At 47.4% G+C, this 24,098-nt stretch overlaps 1 protein-coding gene across 7 annotated transcripts in view; it reads left to right on the top strand.

Moving 5' to 3' along the window:
* The window catches only part of eya4 (EYA transcriptional coactivator and phosphatase 4), a 143,092-nt gene that overhangs the window by 62,380 nt on the left and 56,614 nt on the right, over nucleotides 1-24,098 (top strand). For 6 of the 7 annotated variants that reach the window (XM_036976406.1, XM_036976400.1, XM_036976401.1 and 3 more), the window contains 3 exons: nucleotides 1,538-1,593; nucleotides 6,461-6,567; nucleotides 22,254-22,337. In XM_036976406.1, coding sequence (XP_036832301.1) covers nucleotides 1,538-1,593; nucleotides 6,461-6,567; nucleotides 22,254-22,337 — 247 coding nt within the window. The remainder of the gene's footprint in view (nucleotides 1-1,537; nucleotides 1,594-6,460; nucleotides 6,568-22,253; nucleotides 22,338-24,098) is intronic. The other variant, XM_036976404.1, reaches the window with a different exon arrangement.

Genomic DNA, 24,098 nt, shown 5'->3' with positions numbered 1-24,098 from the left:
CAACAGTTACTCCGCGACTCAGGGACGATGGCCTTCTGGGCAGAAATGCAAAGAAAAAGCCATCTCTCAGACTGGCCAATAAAAATAAAAGATTAAGATGGGCAAAAGAACAGAGACACTGGACAGAGGAACTCTGCCTAGAATTCCAGCATCCCGGAGACGCCTCTTCACTGTTGACGTTGAGACTGGTGTTTTGCGGGTACTATTTAATGAAGCTGCCAGTTGAGGACTTGTGAGGCATCTGTTTCTCAAACTAGACACTCTAATGTACTCGTCCTCTTGTTCAGTTGTGCACCGGAGCCTCCCACTCTATTCCAAAACACGCATCCTGTTTGCAACAAGGCACTAAAGTAATACTGCAAAACATTTTGCAAATCAATTCACTTTTTGTCCTGAATACAAAGTGTTATTTTTGGGGCAAATACAATACAATACTTTACTGAGTACCACTCTCCATATTATCAAGCATAGTTGTGGCTGCATCATGTTATGGGTATGCTTGTCATCGTTAAAGACTGGAGAGTTTTTGAGGTAAAAAAATAACCAGAATGGAGCTAAGCAGTCAAAATCCTAGAGGAAAACCTGGTTCAGTTTGCTTTCCACCAGACACAGATAAATTCACCTTACAGCAGGATAATAACCTAAAACACAAGGCCAAATGGCCAAATATACACTGTAGGTAGTCCATCTGTAGCTAGTCCATCTGTAGATAGTAGGTAGTCCATCTGTAGGTAGTCCATCTGTAGATAGTCCATCTGTAGGTAGTCCATCTGTAGGTAGTAGGTAGTCCATCTGTAGATAGTCCATCTGTAGGTAGTCCATCTGTAGATAGTCCATCTGTAGGTAGTCCATCTGTAGATCGTCCATCTGTAGATCGTCCATCTGTAGATAGTAGGTAGTCTATCTGTAGGTAGTCCATCTGTAGGTAGTCCATCTGTAGGTAGTAGGTAATCCATCTGTAGGTAGTCCATCTGTAGATAGTAGGTAGTCCATCTGTAGGTATTAGGTAGTCCATCTGTAGGTAGTAGGTAGTCCATCTGTAGGTAGTAGGTAGTCCATCTGTAGGTATTAGGTAGTCCATCTGTAGGTAGTAGGTAGACCATCTGTAGGTAGTAGGTAATCCATCTGTAGGTAGTCCATCTGTAGGTAGTCCATCTGTAGGTAGTAGGTAGTCCATCTGTAGGTAGTCCATCTGTAGAAATCTGTAGACATGTAGAAATGCCAGGACATGAACAGAAAATGGCGGCCGACATTCTGGTCAGAGGAGACAGGACGACATTCTGGTCAGAGGAGACAGGACGACATACTGGTCAGAGGAGATAGGACGACATTCTGGTCAGAGGAGATAGGACGACATTCTGGTCAGAGGAAATAGGACGACATACTGGTCAGAGGAGATAGGACGATATTCTGGTCAGAGGAGATAGGACGACATTCTGGTCAGAGGAGATAGGACGATATTCTGGTCAGAGGAGATAGGACGACATTCTGGTCAGAGGAGATAAGATAATTACATGGTCGTCTCTTCTCTCTGCAGGTGAAGACATCACACAACGACTCCCATGTTCATGTTCCAGACCACTCAGACACCAGGTAACAACTTCCCTGTGTGTGTGTGTGTGTGTGTGTGTGTGTGTGTGTGTGTGTGTGTGTGTGTGTGTGTGTGTGTGTGTGTGTGTGTGTGTGTGTGTGTGTGTGTGTGTGTGTGTGTGTGTGTGTGTGTGTGTGTGTGTGTGTGTGTATCAGCAAGCCTGGCTGTCTGGTCATGGCTCTGAGATATGATGTTACACACGGTGAGGTCATCAACATGTTCCCAGGCCCAGAGCCACGCTGGAGGACAGGACCACTCTCTTTTTATCTCTCTCGCTCTCGCTTTCATTTCATAGCGTTGCAAGAAAAGTAATAGTGCTTCAGATAAACTGAGGTATCGTTATGAAAGTGATGTAAAAAAAATAGAAAGTGTTTCTCTTTCTTCACCTCCTAAAGAGAAAGAGATACAGAGAGGAATCAGCCAAGAAAGCAAGAGAGAGCGAGAGAGAGAGACAGAGACAGAGACAGAGAGAGAGAGATGAGAGAGAGACAGAGTGAGAGAGAGTCTCTATTTGAGAGGAGAGAGTCTATTAGAGAGGAGCGAGAGAGAGAGAGAGACACAGAGAGAGAGAGACATAGAGAGACAGATAGAGTCTCTATTAGAGAGGAGAGAGTCTATTAGAGAGGAGAGAGAGAGAGTCTCTATTAGAGAGGAGAGAGAGAGTCTCTATTAGAGAGGAGAGAGAGTCCCTATTAGAGAGGAGAGAGTCTATTAGAGAGGAGCGAGAGAGTCTATTAGAGAGGAGAGAGAGAGTCTCTATTAGAGAGGAGAGAGTCTATTGGAGAGGAGAGAGAGTCTCTATTAGAGAGGAGAGAGTCTATTAGAGAGGAGAGGAGTTCATGTCTCTCCCTCTCTCTCCATCCACCCCTCTCTCACTCTCTCCCCATCCACCCCTCTCTCTCTACCTCTCTCTCCATCCATCCCTCTCTCTCTCCCTCTCTCTCTATCCCCTCTACCCCTCTCTCCTCCTCTTTCTTCATCTCCTTGTCCCCTTCTCTCTCCATTCCCCTCTTCCTTGTTTCCGCCACCCTTGTTGAAAGCCTGTGTCATTCCTGTCTGTCAGAGGGTTTCAGTCGTGTGTGAAACTGCTATCATCCTGCAGCATCCCTCATTGTCATGGCTTCACGCCAGACCGATACACACATCCACATTTATTTTAGGATTCCTCTGTCTACTTCTATCTGGACATGACAGACCTGCGGGACTGAGGATTGATACACACACACACACACACACACACACACACACACACACACACACACACACACACATACACACACACATTTTAAATATTTTCTCTGAATACACAAATTACTTTAAGAAGGATTCAAACAATTATAAGGATACAAAAAACACGTTCTCCTCCATACAGCTAGACTGACCGTACCAGCTGAAACAGAGCAGTACCTTCTCCTCCATACAGCTAGACTGACCATACCAGCTGAAACAGAGCAGTACCTCCTCCATACAGCTAGACTGACCATACCAGCTGAAACAGAGACAGTACCTTCTCCATACAGCTAGACTGACCATACCAGCTGAAACAGAGCAGTACCTTCTCCATACAGCTAGACTGACCATACCAGCTGAAACAGAGCAGTACCTTCTCCTCCATACAGCTAGACTGACCATACCAGCTGAAACAGAGCAGTACCTTCTCCTCCATACAGCTAGACTGACCATACCAGCTGAAACAGAGCAGTACCTCCTCCTCCATACAGCTAGACTGACCATACCAGCTGAAACAGAGCAGTACCTTCTCCTCCATACAGCTAGACTGACCATACCAGCTGAAACAGAGCAGTACCTTCTCCTCCATACAGCTAGACTGACCATACCAGCTGAAACAGAGCAGTACCTTCTCCTCCATACAGCTAGACTGACCATACCAGCTGAAACAGAGCAGTACCTTCTCCTCCATACAGCTAGACTGACCATACCAGCTGAAACAGAGCAGTACCTTCTCCTCCATACAGCTAGACTGACCATACCAGCTGAAACAGAGACAGTACCTTCTCCTCCATACAGCTAGACTGACCATACCAGCTGAAACAGAGCAGTACCTTCTCCTCCATACAGCTAGACTGACCATACCAGCTGAAACAGAGCAGTACCTTCTCCTCCATACAGCTAGACTGACCATACCAGCTGAAACAGAGCAGTACCTTCTCCTCCATACAGCTAGACTGACCATACCAGCTGAAACAGAGCAGTACCTTCTCCTCCATACAGCTAGACTGACCATACCAGCTGAAACAGAGCAGTACCTTCTCCTCCATACAGCTAGACTGACCATACCAGCTGAAACAGAGCAGTACCTTCTCTATACAGCTAGACTGACCATACCAGCTGAAACAGAGCAGTACCTCCTCCTCCATACAGCTAGACTGACCATACCAGCTGAAACAGAGCAGTACCTTCTCCATACAGCTAGACTGATCATACCAGCTGAAACAGAGCAGTACCTTCTCCATACAGCTAGACTGACCATACCAGCTGAAACAGAGCAGTACCTTCTCCTCCATACAGCTAGACTGACCATACCAGCTGAAACAGAGACAGTACCTCCTCCTCCATACAGCTAGACTGACCATACCAGCTGAAACAGAGCAGTACCTTCTCCTCCATACAGCTAGACTGACCATACCAGCTGAAACAGAGCAGTACCTTCTCCATACAGCTAGACTGACCATACCAGCTGAAACAGAGACAGTACCTCCTCCTCCATACAGCTAGACTGACCATAACAGCTGAAACAGAGACAGTACCTCCTCCTCCATACAGCTAGACTGACCATACCAGCTGAAACAGAGACAGTACCTCCTCCTCCATACAGCTAGACTGACCATACCAGCTGAAACAGAGCAGTTGTTTTGCTCTCGTCTTAGACAGGCCTTCAATCTGAAAGCCGCGCACCGTGAGTCTATGTACGTGATCCAGACTGACAACTCGCTGTATATCCCAGGCTGTCGGAGTGTGATTCGAGGGGCTTGGTATTTGAGAAGCTCGTTGGCAGTCCACTTCCTGTATCAGCACCTCCCCCTGGCCTGCCCCCCCCCCCCCCCTCCCCACAAGAAAACACATTATCATCAACATCAAACCAGGCTCCTCTGATAACAGAATGTTTATGTGTGTGTTCTGTTGGTGAGATCACCTGTCCCCCCCTCACCTGTCCCCCCTCACCTGTCCCCCCTCACTTGTCCCCCCCTCACCTGTCCCCCCTCTCCTGTCCCCCATACCTGTCCCCCCTCACCCATCCCCCTACACCTGTCCCCCCTCACCTCTCCCCTACACCTGTCCCCCCTCACCTGTCCCCCCTCAACTGTCCCCCCATACCTGTCACCCCTCACCCATCCCCCTACACCTGTCCCCCCTCACCTCTCCCCCCTCACCTGTCCCCATACCTGTCCCCCCTCACCCATCCCCCTACACCTGTCCCCCCTCACCTCTCCCCCTACACCTGTCCCCCCTCACCTGTCCCCCCTCACTTGTTCCCCCCTCACCTGTCCCCCCTCTCCTGTCCCCCATACCTGTCCCCCCTCACCCATCCCCCTACACCTGTCCCCCCTCACCTCTCCCCCTACACCTGTCCCCCCTCACCTGTCCCCCCTCAACTGTCCCCCCATACCTGTCACCCCTCACCCATCCCCCTACACCTGTCCCCCCTCACCTCTCCCCCTACACCTGTCCCCCCTTCACCTGTCCCCATACCTGTCCCCCCTCACCCATCCCCCTACACCTGTCCCCCCTCACCTCTCCCCCTACACCTGTCCCCCCTCAACTGTCCCCCCATACCTGTCCCCCCTCACCCATCCCCCTACACCTGTCCCCCCTCACCTGTCCCCCTACACCTGTCCCCCCTCACCTGTCCCCCTACACCTGTCCCCGCCCACCTGTCCCCCCTCATCTGTCCACCCACACCTGTCCCCCCTCACCTGTCCCCCCACACCTGTCCCCCCTCACCTGTCCCCCCATACCTGTCCCCCCTCACCTGTCCCCCCTCACCTGTCCCCCCATACCTGTCCCTCTCTCCTGTCCCCCCTCACCTGTCCCCCCATACCTGTCCCCCCTACCTGTCCCCCCTCACCTGTCCACCATACCTGTCCCCCCTCAGTTGTCTCCCCATACCTGTCCCCCTTTCCTGTCCCCCCTCACCTGTCCCCCCTCGCCTGTCCCCCCCTCACCTGTCCCCTCTCAGTAGCTGCCAGGTTGACAAGGCTGGCATGTCTACCAGTGTATAAGTCTTTATACAAACAGTAAACATTAACAGCATGGGCAGCAGACTCATTATATTTAACTCAGGGTGTAAAATACTGTGTCTGTGTGTGTTAGAGTGTGTGTGTGTGTGTGTGTGTGTGTGTGTGTGTGTGTGTGTGTGTGTGTGTGTGTGTGTGTGTGTGTGTGTGTGTGTGTGTGTGTTTGAGTGTCTGTGTGTGTTCGTGTGTGTTCGAGTGTCTGTGTGTGTAAGAGTGTGTGTGTGTGTGTGTGTGTGTGTGTGTGTGTGTGTGTGTGTGTGTGTGTGTGTGTGTGTGTGTGTGTGTGTGTGTGTGTTAGTGTGTGTTAGAGTGTCTGTGTGTGTTAGAGTGTCTGTGTGTGTTAGTGTGTCTGTGTGTGTTAGTGTGTCTGTGTGTGTGTGTTAGAGTGTCTGTGTTTGTTAGTGTCTGTGTGTGTTAGTGTGTCTGTGTGTGTTAGTGTGTCTGTGTGTTAGTGTGTCTGTGTGTGTTAGTGTGTGTTAGTGTGCGTTAGTGTGTGTTCTGTATTTTGGTTTCAGACTGACATAGACTGTACTCCATTTCTCTCTCTTTTCTCTCTCTCTGTGTGTGTGTGTGTGTGTGTGTGTGTGTGTGTGTGTGTGTGTGTGTGTGTCAGGCCTATGGAGATGCAAGACCTAGCCAGTCCTCATAACAGTGTGGTGGGCGGAGACTCATCAGGCTCCAAGCTGACAGGTTCCTCTGTCACTACCAACGGAACTGGAGGTGAGAGGGAGGGAGGGGTGGAGGTGGAGGGGTGGAGGGAGGGAGAGATGGGGTGGGAGAGGGAGGGGTGGAGGGAGGGAGGGAGAGAGGGGTGAAGGGAGGGAGAGATGGGGAGGGAGAGTGGGATGGATGGAGGGAGAGATGGGGAGGGAGAGTGGGAGACATGGGGAGGGAGAGTGGGATGGAGGGAGGGAGAGATGGGGAGGGAGAGTGGGATGGAGGAAGGGAGAGATGGGGGAGGGAGAGAGGGGTGGAGAGATGGGGGAGGGAGAGAGGGGTGGAGAGATGGGGGAGAGAGAGATGGGGCAGGGAGCGAGGGAGGGGGGTGGAGGGAGGGAGAGAGGGGTGGAGGGAGGGAGAGAGGGGTGGAGGGAGGGTGAGAGGGGTGGAGGGAGGGTGAGAGGGGTGGAGGGAGGGAGAGAGGGGTGGAGGGAGGGAGAGAGGGGTGGAGGGAGGGTGAGAGGGGTGGAGGGAGGGTGAGAGGGGTGGAGGGAGGGTGAGAGGGGTGGAGGGAGGGAGAGAGGGTTGGAGGGAGGGTGAGAGGGGTGGAGGGAGGGTGAGAGGGGTGGAGGGAGGGAGAGAGGGGTGGAGGGAGGGAGAGAGGGGTGGAGGGAGGGAGAGAGGGGTGGAGGGAGGGTGAGAGGGGTGGAGGGAGGGTGAGAGGGGTGGAGGGAGGGTGAGAGGGGTGGAGGGAGGGTGAGAGGGGTGGAGGGAGGGTGAGAGGGGTGGAGGGAGGGAGAGAGGGATGGAGGGAGAAAGAAAGAAAGGTAGAAAAAGAGAAAGTGAGTTGATGTGGCTATGATATTATCAGGAAAATCACTAACCAGTACTGTAAACCATTCACTAACCAGTACTGTAAACCATTCACTAACCAGTACTGTAAACCATTCACTAACCAGTACTGTAAACCATTTACTAACCAGTATTGTAAACCATTCACTAACCAGTACTGTAAACCATTCACTAACCAGTACTGTAAACCATTCACTAACCAGTACTGTAAACCATTCACTAACCAGTATTGTAAACCATTCACTAACCAGTACTGTAAACCATTCACTAACCAGTACTGTAAACCATTGATAACCAGTACTGTAAACCATTCACTAACCAGTACTGTAAACCATTCACTAACCAGTATTGTAAACCATTCACTAACCAGTACAGTAAACCATTGATAACCAGTACTGTAAACCATTCACTAACCAGTACTGTAAACCATTCACTAACCAGTACTGTACACCATTCACTAACCAGTACTGTAAACCATTCACTAACCAGTATTGTAAACCATTCACTAACCAGTACTGTAAACCATTCACTAACCAGTACTGTAAACCATTGATAACCAGTACTGTAAACCATTCACTAACCAGTACTGTAAACCATTCACTAACCAGTATTGTAAACCATTCACTAACCAGTACTGTAAACCATTGATAACCAGTACTGTAAACCATTCACTAACCAGTACTGTAAACCATTCACTAACCAGTACTGTAAACCATTCACTAACCAGTACTGTAAACCATTCACTAACCAGTATTGTAAACCATTCACTAACCAGTACTGTAAACCATTCACTAACCAGTACTGTAAACCATTGATAACCAGTACTGTAAACCATTCACTAACCAGTACTGTAAACCATTCACTAACCAGTATTGTAAACCATTCACTAACCAGTACTGTAAACCATTGATAACCAGTACTGTAAACCATTCACTAACCAGTACTGTAAACCATTCACTAACCAGTATTGTAAACCATTCACTAACCAGTACTGTAAACCATTGATAACCAGTACTGTAAACCATTCACTAACCAGTACTGTAAACCATTCACTAACCAGTACTGTAAACCATTCACTAACCAGTACTGTAAACCATTCACTAACCAGTACTGTAAACCATTCACTAACCAGTACTGTAAACCATTACTAGCCAGTACTGTAAACCATTACTAGCCAGTACTGTAAACCATTCACTAACCAGTACTGTAAACCATTTAGAATTGAAGTTCTAGTTCACACACATACACACTCAACAGTCTCTCTCTCACGCACAGATACATAGAGAGGTGTGAGTCCTGGACTAAACCTTTGGATAAAGTGTATAAACAGAGAGTTACACCCTTCTCTTCTCTCCCACCGACCACTTGGCTGATGGTGTGTGTTTGGTTTTACTATCCTTCTGGTGACCTGGGGGCCTCTGATAAACCAGTGCATGCAATACGTACCAAATATACCCCGAAACCTGCGTGTGGTTTTCACACAGAATTATTTTTATTTTTTTAACTGAACTTGACATAAGAATGTGTTCACCTTCCAGCAAACTTTACACCACGGGTAAGCTGAGTTTCTATTGGTTGAAGCATTGCATTCCAAGCACTCAAGCAGCAAATAAGGGGATAAGATGGACATGTTTGTTCATAAAAAATTACAGGTTACTAACAAGATGACAATCGTTGAGCCATTTGTGAGAAGAGAGAACATCCATTTTGTTTCTTTTGCGTTCTAAAATAATTACAAAACAGGCTGTTCATCTGTTGCATTGAAGGGTGTAATGTCTGCCACTGTATCTAGACAACGTGTCAGAGTTCACGGTAGCGTGTAGATTAGAGGGGGGGAGACAAAAAGACAATGCAAAACATTAAGCCCTACCAAATGATCTGTTTACAAGGGCCACAACTATTTGCTATTGTTTTTGTTGTCTGTCAGATAGTCTCGGGCCTAAATGTTACTGCAACAGTGGGAACATTCTGTCGTCAAAACCTCCAGAAACGTCTGATTAAGTTAAGGCCGTTTCTATTTCCTTTAGATATATTTAGTCCTCATTTCCAAATACGTCCAAAGTGTCCAAAGTATGCAGGAAATAAGGGTGTTATTGTCACCATTAAAAAGGTGACTGATGGGTAATTTTTTACTGGTGGAGTTCTCTTCCTCCCCCAGTTTCAGGACCGGTCTGATTTTATACCGTACGTGCGTATGTACGCGTGCGACAAATTCATCAATCTCAGTATGTTTGTACGATATTTAGTGTGAAATTGACGCAAATTGTTATAAATGAGGCCCTCGTGAAGTCCTCATAAGGATAAAAAAAAAAAACAGGGAACATGTCAAGGTCCTCACAAGGAAAAATGCTATTTTAAGGTTAGGTATTAGGGTTAGGGATACCATTAGAATTAGGGTTAGGAGTTATGGAAAATTAGATTTTGAATGGGGATCAATTGATTGGTCCCCGCAAGTATAGTAAAAACAAACGTTTGAGTGTGTGTGTGTGTGTGTGTGTGTGTGTGTGTGTGTGTGTGTGTGTGTGTGTGTGTATGTGTGTGTGTGTGTGTGTGTGTGTGTGTGTGTTTGAGGCGCAGCCCACAGAGCACTGGAAACTATTTCCTCCTCTAGAGCTTTAAAGCATCACACTCACTCAGATGTCAACACCACCAAGTCTTGTTCTCTCTCCCTCTCTCTCCCTCTCTCACTGTCTCTCTCACGGTCTCTCTCTCTCTCTCCCTCTCTCTCCCTCTCGCACTGTCTCTCTCACTGTCTCTCTCTCTCTCTCCCTCTCTCACTGTCTCTCTCACTGTCTCTCTCTCTCTCCCTCTCTCTCTCTCTCTCTCTCTCTCACTCTCTCTCTCTCTCTCTCTCTGACTCTCTCCCTCTCTGTCTCTCTTACTGTCTCTCTCCCTCTCTCTCTCTCTCTCTCTCTCTCTCTCTCTCTCTCTCTCTCTCTCTCTCTCTCACTGTCTCTCTCTCTCACTGTCTCACTGTCTCTCTCTCTGTCACTGTCTCTCTCTCTCACGGTCACTCTCACTGTTGCTTTCTCTCTCTCTCTCTCTCTCTCTCTCTCACTGTCTCTCTCACTGTCGCTCTCACTCTCTCTCACTGTCTCTCTCTCTCTCTAACTCTCTCTGAGAGATGTGAGGAGAGGGAGGAGGAGAGGAGAGAAACAGGAGGATAGAGGAGAGTAATGAGGAGAAGAGAGAGACAGAGAGAGAGACAGAGAGGGAGACAGAGAGTTAGAGAGAGAGAACATGGGGGAACGAGAGAGTAGTTAAACACTCTGTTATCACCTCATTGTTGATGAGTACAGTATTCAGTCTTTCATAGACATGTAATGGAAAAACTGTAATGTACCACATTCTTCTATAGTCCGTGTGTTTATAACGTACTTACATCTCTCTCCCTATTAAAGGATGCTAGCTAGATGATATTCAATCAAACTTGATGATGTCAGAGTTAATAGTTTTAACAGCCCCTCTGGGCGGGACTAAAGCAACACACACACACACACACACACACACCACATACCCAACATTCCATTCACCTGACATCAGCCATCTCATTGGCCAGCAGTGGTCTTCGTGGTATTTGTTCATTTCAGCGGGTCCTGTTTGGGCTGTCTTCCCAGAGGGGATTGATAAAGTTTCAATCGTCTAGCTCGAGGTGTGTCTGGCGACGAGATGTCATTGAAGAACAATGAGAAGAAAACCTAGGAAACATTGTGCTTGACGATTGACTTTATACAGCTTGTTCTCTCGTTGAATCGGGGTAGTTTAATAGTTTATTAATAACTAACTACCAACAAACGGCTTCTTGTAGCCGTCGATGAGCCTTTCTACTGGCAAATTGGACCACATTTCAGCAGCGATCTGCTCTAATTGAATGTTGGAGAGGTGCCCTCCACCCACTGCTGTTTTCAGCTCTCGTCATAGGTTATAGATGTGATTCATTGTCGACCGTACGGAGCCACACATCTGTGGGTAAATCATGCTTGGGATGATTTACAAGCAAACTGTGAGATTTATCAACATGAGAGTGTAAATTTACGACCATGATACCCACGACCATGACCATGACGACCATGACAGCCATGACCACGACTACGACCATGATACCCACGACCATGACAGCCATGACCATGACCACGACTACGACCATGACCACGACCATGACACCCACGACCATGATGACCATGACGACCATGACACCCACGACCATGACGACCATGACCATGATGACCATGATCACAACCATGACACCCACAACCACGACTACGACCATGACAGCCATGACCACGACCACGACCATGACAGCCATGACCACGACCATGACACCCACGACCATGACAGCCATGACCACGACCATGACACCCACGACCATGACAGCCATGACCACGACCACGACACCCACGACCATGACACCCACGACCATGACAGCCATGGCCACGACAATGACACCCACGACCATGACTGCCATGACCACGACCATGACACCCACGACCATGACAGCCATGACCACGACCATGACACCCACGACCATGACAGCCATGACCACGACCATGACACCCACGACCATGACACCCACAACAGCCATGACCACGACCATGACATCCACGGCCATGACACTAGACCACGACCAAGACCATTACACCCACGAACATGACAGCCATGACCACGACCGTGACACCCATGACCATGAAACCCACGACCATGACACCCATGACCATGACATCCACGACCATGACACCCACGACCATGACACCCATGACCACGACACCCACGACCATGACACCCACGACCATGACAGCCACGACCAAGACCATGACACCCACGACCATGACAGCCATGACCACGACAGCCATGACCACAAGCACGACCATGACAGCCATGACCATGATAGCCATGACCACGACACCCACGACCATGACAGCCATGACCACGACCACGACACCCATGACCATGACACCTACGACCCATGACCATGATACCTACGACCATGACAGCCACGACCATGACAGCCATGACCACGACCATGACACCCACGACCATTACAGCCATGACCACGACCATGACACCCACGGCCATGACAGCCATGACCACGACCAAGACCATGACACCCACGAACATGACACCCACGACCATGACACCCATGACCATGACACCCACGACCATGACACCCACGACCATGACACCCACGACCATGACAACCATGACCACGACACCCACGACCATGACAGCCATGACCACAACCATGATGACCATGACGACCATGACACCCACAACCATGACACCCACAACCATGACAGCCATGACCACGACAGCCATGACCACAAGCACGACCATGACTGCCATGACCATGACAGCCATGACCACGACCACGACACCCATGACCATGACACCTACGACCATGACAGCCACGACCATGACAGCCACGACCACAACACCCACAACCATGACACCCACGACCATGACACCCACGACCATAGTACAATTAGGGCCTGGATGATACCCTTAGGGATGATACCACTAGGCCCGGGATGATACCACTAGGGCCGGGATAATACCATTAGGGATGATACCAGTAGGGCCGGGATGATACCAGTAGTGCCGGGATGATACCAGTAGGGCCGGTATGAAACCAGTAGGGTCGGTATGATGACCATGATCACAACCATGACACCCACAACCACGACTACGACCATGACAGCCATGACCACGACCACGACCATGACAGCCACGACCATGACAGCCATGACCACGACCATGACACCCACGACCATGACAGCCATGACCACGACCATGACACCCACGACCATGACACCCACAACAGCCATGACCACGACCATGACATCCACGGCCATGACACTAGACCACGACCAAGACCATTACACCCACGAACATGACAGCCATGACCACGACCGTGACACCCATGACCATGAAACCCACGACCATGACACCCATGACCATGACACCCACGACCATGACACCCACGACCATGACACCCATGACCACGACACCCACGACCATGACACCCACGACCATGACAGCCACGACCAAGACCATGACACCCACGACCATGACAGCCATGACCACGACAGCCATGACCACAAGCACGACCATGACAGCCATGACCATGATAGCCATGACCACGACACCCACGACCATGACAGCCATGACCACGACCACGACACCCATGACCATGACACCTACGACCCATGACCATGATACCTACGACCATGACAGCCACGACCATGACAGCCATGACCACGACCATGACACCCACGACCATGACAGCCATGACCACGACCATGACACCCACGGCCATGACAGCCATGACCACGACCAAGACCATGACACCCACGAACATGACACCCACGACCATGACACCCATGACCATGACACCCACGACCATGACACCCACGACCATGACACCCACGACCATGACAACCACGACCACGACAACCATGACCACGACACCCACGACCATGACACCCACGACCATGACAGCCATGACCACAACCATGATGACCATGACGACCATGACACCCACAACCATGACACCCACAACCATGACAGCCATGACCACGACAGCCATGACCACAAGCACGACCATGACTGCCATGACCATGACAGCCATGACCACGACCACGACACCCATGACCATGACACCTACGACCATGACAGCCACGACCATGACAGCCACGACCACAACACCCACAACCATGACACCCACGACCATGACACCCACGACCATAGTACAATTAGGGCCTGGATGATACCCTTAGGGATGATACCACTAGGCCCGGGATGATACCACTAGGGCCGGGATAATACCATTAGGGATGATACCAGTAGGGCCGGGATGATACCAGTAGTGCCGGGATGATACCAGTAGGGCCGGTATGAAACCAGTAGGGTCGGTATGATGACCATGATCACAACCATGACACCCACAACCACGACTACGACCATGACAGCCATGACCACGACCACGACCATGACAGCCATGACCACGACCATGACACCCACGACCATGACAGCCATGACCACGACCATGACACCCACGACCATGACAGCCATGACCACGACCACGACACCCACGACTATGACACCCACGACCATGACAGCCATGGCCACGACAATGACACCCACGACCATGACAGCCATGACCACGACCATGACACCCACGACCATGACAGCCATGACCACGACCATGACACCCACGACCATGACAGCCATGACCACGACCATGACACCCACGACCATGACACCCACAACAGCCATGACCACGACCATGACATCCACGGCCATGACACTAGACCACGACCAAGACCATTACACCCACGAACATGACAGCCATGACCACGACCGTGACACCCATGACCATGAAACCCACGACCATGACACCCATGACCATGACACCCACGACCATGACACCCACGACCATGACACCCATGACCACGACACCCACGACCATGACACCCATGACCACGACAGCCATGACCACAAGCACGACCATGACAGCCATGACCATGATAGCCATGACCACGACACCCACGACCATGACAGCCATGACCACGACCACGACACCCATGACCATGACACCTACGACCCATGACCATGATACCTACGACCATGACAGCCACGACCATGACAGCCATGACCACGACCATGACACCCACGACCATGACAGCCATGACCACGACCATGACACCCACGGCCATGACAGCCATGACCACGACCAAGACCATGACACCCACGAACATGACACCCACGACCATGACACCCATGACCATGACACCCACGACCATGACACCCACGACCATGACACCCACGACCATGACAACCATGACCACGACACCCACGACCATGACACCCACGACCATGACAGCCATGACCACAACCATGATGACCATGACGACCATGACACCCACAACCATGACACCCACAACCATGACAGCCATGACCACGACAGCCATGACCACAAGCACGACCATGACTGCCATGACCATGACAGCCATGACCACGACCACGACACCCATGACCATGACACCTACGACCATGACAGCCACGACCATGACAGCCACGACCACAACACCCACAACCATGACACCCACGACCATGACACCCACGACCATAGTACAATTAGGGCCTGGATGATACCCTTAGGGATGATACCACTAGGCCCGGGATGATACCACTAGGGCCGGGATAATACCATTAGGGATGATACCAGTAGGGCCGGGATGATACCAGTAGTGCCGGGATGATACCAGTAGGGCCGGTATGAAACCAGTAGGGTCGGTATGATACCAGTAGAGATGATACCAGTAGGGGCGGGTTGATACCAGTAGGGATGATACCAGTAGGGCCGGGATGATACCAGTAGGGCCGGGACTGTACGGAGCCACACATCTGTGGGTAAATCATGCTTGGGATGATTTACAAGCAAACTGTGAGATTTATCAATATGAGAGTGTAAATTTACGACCATGATACCCACGACCATGACCATGACGACCATGACAGCCATGACCACGACTACGACCATGATACCCACGACCATGACAGCAATGACCATGACCACGACTACGACCATGACCACGACCATGACACCCACGACCATGATGACCATGACGACCATGACACCCACGACCATGACGACCATGACCACGACCATGACACCCACGACCATGATGACCATGACAACAACCATGACACCCACAACCACGAATATTAACCCAGTCAGATATAGAGGAGTTATTAACCAAGTCAGATATAGAGGAGTTATTAACCCAGTCAGATACACGACCATGACAGCCATGACCACGACCATGACACCCACGACCATGACACCCACGACCATGACAGCCATGACCACGACCATGACACCCACGACACTGACACCCACGACCATGACAGCCATGACCACGACCACGACACCCACGACCATGACACCCACGACAATGACATTCATGACCACGACCACGACACCCACGACCATGACACCCACGACCATGACAGCCATGACAGCCAAGACCATGACACCCACGACCATGACACCCACGACCATGACAGCCATGACCACGACTATTTCACCCACGACCATGACACCCACGACCATGACAGCAATGACCACGACCATGACACCCACGACCATGACACCCACAACCATGACAGCCATGACCACGACCATGACACCCACGACCATGACACCCACCACCATGACAGCCATGACCAAGACCATGACACCCACGACCATGAAACCCACGACCATGATATAGAGGGGTTTATTTACCCAGTCAGATATAGAGGAGTTATTAACCCAGTCAGATATAGAGGAGTTATTAACCAAGTCAGATATAGAGGAGTTATTAACCCAGTCAGATATAGAGGGGTTATTTACCCAGTCAGATATAGAGGAGTTATTCACCCAGTCAGATATAGAGGAGTTATTAACCCAGTCAGATATATTAGGAGTTATTTACCCAGTCAGATATAGAGGAGTTATTAACCCAGTCAGATATAGAGGAGTTATTAACCAAGTCAGATATAGAGGAGTTATTTACCCAGTCAGATATAGAGGAGTTATTAACCAAGTCAGATACAGAGGAGTTATTTACCCAGTCAGATATAGAGGAGTTATTAACCCAGTCAGATATAGAGGGGTTATTTACCCAGTCAGATATAGAGGAGTTATTAACCCAGTCAGATATAGAGGAGTTATTAACCCAGTCAGATATAGAGGTGTTATTTACCCAGTCAGATATAGAGGAGTTAATAACCCAGTCAGATATAGAGGAGTTATTAACCCAGTCAGATATAGAGGAGTTATTAACCCAGTCAGATATAGAGGAGTTATTTAGAGGAGTGACGTGAGGGATTTAGTAATACATTGTTTGCTATCCTTTTTCCTTTCTTTCTATGCCACCAAATGTTTCCATATGAACTACTGGTAATGTTACCATGACTACGTTCAGTAGGCTACTGGTAATGTTACCATGACTACGTTCAATAGGCTACTGGTAATGTTACCATGACTACGTGCAATAGGCTACTGGTAATGTTACCTTGGATACATTCAGTTGGCTACTGGTGATGTTACCATGGCTACATTCAGTAGACTACTCGTAATGTTACCTTGACTAAATTCAGTAGACTACTGGTAATGTTACCTTGACTACGTTCAGTAGACCACTGGTAATGTTACCATGGCTACGATCAGTTCCAGAACGTTGCAGATAGAAATAACTTGAATAGAGTTGACATGATTCCTTATTGAACATGAATAGAGTTGACATGATTCTTTATTCATCATGAATAGAGTTGACATGATTCCTTATTCAACATGAATAGAGTTGACATGATTCTTTATTCATCATGAATAGAGTTGACATGATTCTTTATTCATCATGAATAGAGTTGACATGATTCCTTATTCAACATGAATAGAGTTGACATGATTCTTTATTCATCATGAATAGAGTTGACATGATTCTTTATTCATCATGAAAAGAGTTGACATGATTCCTTATTCAACATGAATCGAGTTGACATGATTCCTTATTCAACATGAATAGAGTTGACATGATTCCTTATTCAACATGAATCGAGTTGACATGATTCCTTATTCAACATGAATAGAGTTGACATGATTCTACTGGGTTACAGGCTGTTTCTTTCAGTTTGTCTCTTGACCAGTTTATTTTATTTTGTACGCGAGTCTTATGTTGTAAATATATCTGTAGGCGAGTCTTATGTTGTTAATATATCGGTACGCGAGTCTTATGTTGTTAATATATCTGTACGCGAGTCTTATGTTGTTAATATATCTGTACGCGAGTCTTATGTTGTTAATATATCTGTACGCGAGTCTTATGTTGTTAATATATCTGTAGGCGAGTCTTATGTTGTTAATATATCGGTACGCGAGTCTTATGTTGTTAATATATCTGTAGGCGAGTCTTATGTTGTTAATATATCTGTACGCGAGTCTTATGTTGTTAATATATCTGTACGCGAGTCTTATGTTGTTAATATATCTGTACGCGAGTCTTATGTTGTAAATATATCTGTACGCGAGTCTTATGTTGTTAATATATCTGTACGCGAGTCTTATGTTGTTAATATATCGGTACGCGAGTCTTATGTTGTTAATATATCGGTACGCGAGTCTTATGTTGTTAATATATCTGTAGGCGAGTCTTATGTTGTAAATATATCTGTACGCGAGTCTTATGTTGTTAATATATCGGTACGCGAGTCTTATGTTGCAAATATATCGGGACGCGAGTCTTATGTTGTAAATATATCGGGACGCGAGTCTTATATTGTAAATATATCGGGACGCGAGTCTTATGTTGTAAATATATCGGGACGCGAGTCTTATGTTGTAAATATATCTGTACGCGAGTCTTATGTTGTTAATATATCGGGACGCGATTCTTATGTTGTTAATATATCTGTACGCGAGTCTTATGTTGTAAATATATCTGTACGCGAGTCTTATGTTGTTAATATATCGGTACGCGAGTCTTATGTTGTTAATATATCTGTACGCGAGTCTTATGTTGTTAATATATCTGTACGCGAGTCTTATGTTGTTAATATATCTGTACGCGAGTCTTATGTTGTTAATATATCTGTACGCGAGTCTTATGTTGTTAATATATCGGTACGCGAGTCTTATGTTGTTAATATATCGGGACGCGAGTCTTATGTTGTAAATATATCTGTACGCGAGTCTTATGTTGTAAATATATCTGTACGCGAGTCTTATGTTGTAAATATATCTGTACGCGAGTCTTATGTTGTAAATATATCTGTACGCGAGTCTTATGTTGTAAATATATCTGTACGCGAGTCTTATGTTGTAAATATATCGGGACGCGAGTCTTATGTTGTAAATATATCGGGACGCGAGTCTTATGTTGTTAATATATCTGTACGCGAGTCTTATGTTGTAAATATATCTGTACGCGAGTCTTATGTTGTAAATATATCTGTACGCGAGTCTTATGTTGTTAATATATCGGTACGCGAGTCTTATGTTGTAAATATATCTGGACGTGAGTCTTATGTTGTAAATATATCTGTACGCGAGTCTTATGTTGTAAATATATCTGTACGCGAGTCTTATGTTGTTAATATATCTGTAGGCGAGTCTTATGTTGTAAATATATCGGGACGCGAGTCTTATGTTGTAAATATATCTGTACGCGAGTCTTATGTTGTTAATATATCGGGACGCGAGTCTTATGTTGTAAATATATCTGTACGCGAGTCTTATGTTGTAAATATATCGGGACGCGAGTCTTATGTTGTAAATATATCTGTAGGCGAGTCTTATGTTGTAAATATATCGGGACGCGAGTCTTATGTTGTAAATATATCGGGACGCGAGTCTTATGTTGTAAATATTTCGGGACGCGAGTCTTATGTTGTTAATATATCTGTAGGCGAGTCTTATGTTGTTAATATATCTCTATGCGAGTCTTATGTTGTTAATATATCTGTACGCGAGTCTTATGTTGTTAATATATCTGTACGCGAGTCTTATGTTGTAAATATATCGGGACGCGAGTCTTATGTTGTAAATATATCGGGACGCGAGTCTTATGTTGTAAATATTTCGGGACGCGAGTCTTATGTTGTTAATATATCGGGACGCGAGTCTTATGTTGTAAATATATCTGTACGCGAGTCTTATGTTGTAAATATATCTGTAGGCGAGTCTTATGTTGTAAATATTTCGGGACGCGAGTCTTATGTTGTAAATATATCGGGACGCGAGTCTTATGTTGTAAATATTTTGGGACGCGAGTCTTATGTTGTTAATATATCTGTAGGCGAGTCTTATGTTGTAAATATATCTGGACGCGAGTCTTATGTTGTAAATATATCTGTACGCGAGTCTTATGTTGTAAATATATCTGTACGCGAGTCTTATGTTGTTAATATATCTGTACGCGAGTCTTATGTTGTAAATATATCTGTACGCGAGTCTTATGTTGTTAATATATCTGTACGCGAGTCTTATGTTGTTAATATATCTGTAAGCGAGTCTTATGTTGTTAATATATCTGTACGCGAGTCTTATGTTGTTAATATATCTGTACGCGAGTCTTATGTTGTTAATATATCGGTACGCGAGTCTTATGTTGTAAATATATCTGTACGCGAGTCTTATGTTGTAAATATATCTGTACGCGAGTCTTATGTTGTAAATATATCTGTACGCGAGTCTTATGTTGTTAATATATCGGGACGCGAGTCTTATGTTGTAAATATATCTGTACGCGAGTCTTATGTTGTAAATATATCTGTAGGCGAGTCTTATGTTGTTAATATATCTGTATGCGAGTCTTATGTTGTTAATATATCGGTACGCGAGTCTTATGTTGTTAATATATCGGTACGCGAGTCTTATGTTGTTAATATATCTGTACGCGAGTCTTATGTTGTTAATATATCGGTACGCGAGTCTTATGTTGTAAATATATCGGTACGCGAGTCTTATGTTGTAAATATATCTGTACGCGAGTCTTATGTTGTTAATATATCTGTACGCGAGTCTTATGTTGTTAATATATCTGTACGCGAGTCTTATGTTGTTAATATATCTGTAGGCGAGTCTTATGTTGTTAATATATCGGTACGCGAGTCTTATGTTGTTAATATATCTGTACGCGAGTCTTATGTTGTTAATATATCTGTACGCGAGTCTTATGTTGTTAATATATCGGTACGCGAGTCTTATGTTGTTAATATATCTGTACGCGAGTCTTATGTTGTTAATATATCGGTACGCGAGTCTTATGTTGTAAATATATCGGTACGCGAGTCTTATGTTGTTAATATATCTGTACGCGAGTCTTATGTTGTTAATATATCTGTACGCGAGTCTTATGTTGTTAATATATCTGTACGCGAGTCTTATGTTGTAAATATATCGGTACGCGAGTCTTATGTTGTTAATATATCGGGACGCGAGTCTTATGTTGTCCTGCAAGTAAAAGTCCAGATTTGCTGTTCGCCTCCTCACTGTTAAAATCCAACTGCATGGTCCACATTGACACCAGCAAAGAGTCCAGATCTGAATCACATCCATAACTTATGGTGAGATCTGAATCAGAATCCATAACCTATGGTGAGATCTGAAAACATCACAGTTGGTGGAGGACACCTCTCAAACATTCAAGACTTGGAGCAGTTTGCTGCCACATTGCCAGTAGAAAGGTGAAGCTCATTGATGACGACAAGAAGGGTTTGTCTGCAGTTATCTTGGCCAAGGACTCTGTACCTAACTACTAGCTCTGGGGTGCCAATAACGTTGCCCATTCCATTTGTCTTTATGTTCTAAATTAAAATGATAAACTTTTAAGTTAACAAAATAATTAATTAGTTCTGCAATGTATGAAGATCCAATAAGACGGTGTGTGACTAAAATATTTAAACTTATTTTAGAAGAAATAGGGAACTATTTAAGAAAACTGCAAGGGTGTCAATACATTTGGCAGCAACTGTGTTTACTACATGTAACAATCTTCTGGATACTCCAGTTGTGACTGAAAATAACTACTTTGAATACCGAATGACATTTTGTAAACCATTCTGAACCTTCATGAATCATTCGGAACCCAAATGAACCATTCGGAACCCAAATGAACCATTCAGAACCCAAATGAACCATTCTGAACCTTCATGAACAATTCTGATCCTTCATGAATCATTCGGAACCCAAATGAACCATTCGGAACCCAAATGAACCATTCTGAACCCAAATGAACCATTCTGAACCCAAATGAACAACAGCAGTGTTCTGGTTTGGCTTATTGAGGTAAGAGAGCAGATTGGTTGTCTGTGAGTTGTAACCCCGCCCCCTCTCTGATCCTCCGCCCATTCAGGAGAGACCATGACTATTCTAAACACGGCTGATTGGCTGCTGGGCTGCAGTAGCCCGCCCCCTGGCCACAGTGGAAAGGACTATGGTATTGACTGAGCATGTGTGTGTCTGAGCGGCCTACTCTGGAGTGGTGTGGCGTGATGTGTGTTTTCAATGTGTGTGGGTGGGGTGGGGTTGTGTGAAGTGGGGGTGTGTGGGGTGGGGGTGTGGAGTGGGGTGGTGTGTGGTGAGGTGAGGTTGTGTGGAGTGGGGTTGTGTGGGGTGGGGGTGTGTGGGGTGGGGGTGTGTGGGGTGTGGGTGTGTGAAGCGGGGTTGTGTGGGGTGGGGTTGTGTGAAGTGGGGGTGTGTGGGGTGGGGGTGTGTGGGGTGGGGGTGTGTGAAGTAGGGGTGTGTGGGTTGGGTTGTGTGGGGTGGGGGTGTGTGAAGTGGGGGTGTGGAGTGGGGTGGTGTGTGGTGAGGTGAGGTTGTGTGGAGTGGGGTTGTGTGGGGTGGGGGTGTGTGGGGTGGGGGTGTGTGGGGTGTGTGGGATGTGGGTGTGTGAAGCGGGGTTGTGTGAAGTGGGGGTGTGTGGGGTGGGGGTGTGTGGGGTGGAGTGGGGGGGGGGGGGGGTGAGTATAGGGGTGTGTGGGGTGTTTGAAGTGGGGGTGTGAAGTGGGGGTGTGTGGGGTGTGTGAAGTGGGGGTGTGTGGAGTGGGGTTGTGTGGGGTGGGGTTGTGTGAAATGTGGTTGTGTGAAGTGGGGGTGTGTGGGGTGGAGTGGGGGGGGGGGGGGGGTGATTATAGAGGCATCTTCAGAAGCACACAACATTTTGGAATGTTCAGATAGAAATATAGAAAATAGAACAAACATGCTAAGACCAAGGAATCATGTTGGCTCTGTTCATGGCATTTCTATCTGCAATGTTTGGCAACTGAACATGGCCTAGGTGTGTGTTTGAGAGAGAAAAGGCATGTGGAATTATAATACAGGCTTCCACGATAGCTAGCTACAATACCCAAGTCTAGAGATCTTCCACAGTAGCTAGCTACAATACCCCAGTCTAGCGATCTTCCACGGTAGCTAGCTACAATACCCCAGTCTAGAGATCTTCCACGGTAGCTAGCTACAATACCCAAGTCTAGCGATCTTCCACGGTAGCTAGCTACAATACCTCAGTCTAGAGATCTTCCACAGTAGCTAGCTACAATACCCAAGTCTAGAGAACTTCCACGGTAGATGTGTGCTGTGCTGTTTGAATTATTCTGCACATGACCTCATATCTAGTCTCTCCTTCTCGTCTCTTTATCTCCTCTCTTCCCTCTCCCTATCCTTCCTCTCTTCTCCTGTCCTCCCTATCGCCTCTCCTCCCTCCCTCTCTCCTCCTCTCCTTCCTTTATCCTTTCTCCTCTCATCTCTGTCATCTCTCCTCTTCCTCTCTTCTCTCCTCTCTCTCTCCTCTCTTCTTTCTCTCTCTCCTTTCTCCTCTCCTCTCTCTCCTCTCCCCTTTCCTCTCCTCTCTCTCTCCTCTCCTTCCTCTCTCTCTCTCTTTTCGCCTCTCCTCTCATCTCCTCTCTCCTCTCCTTCCTCTCCTCGCTCCTCTCCTCTTCTCTATCCCCTCTCCTCTCTCTACTTTCTCCTCTTCTTTTGCTCCTCTCCTTCCTCTCTCTCTCTCTCTCTCTCTCTCTCTCCTCTCCTTCCTCTCTCCTCTCGCTTCTCCTCTTTCTTCTCTCCACTCTGTCCTCTTCTCTCTCCTCGTCGCTCTCTCCTCTCTCTCCTCTTCTCTCTCTCTCCTCTCTCTCCTCTTCTCTCTCTCCTCTCCTGTCTCCTCACCTCTCTCCTCTCTCTCCTCTCCTCTCTCCTCTCTCCT

This window comes from Oncorhynchus mykiss, chromosome 4 (assembly GCF_013265735.2).
Source record: "Oncorhynchus mykiss isolate Arlee chromosome 4, USDA_OmykA_1.1, whole genome shotgun sequence".
Lineage (NCBI taxonomy): Eukaryota > Metazoa > Chordata > Actinopteri > Salmoniformes > Salmonidae > Oncorhynchus > Oncorhynchus mykiss.
Note: the sequence above shows the minus strand (reverse complement) of the source record. Positions and strands in the feature narration are given on the sequence as shown.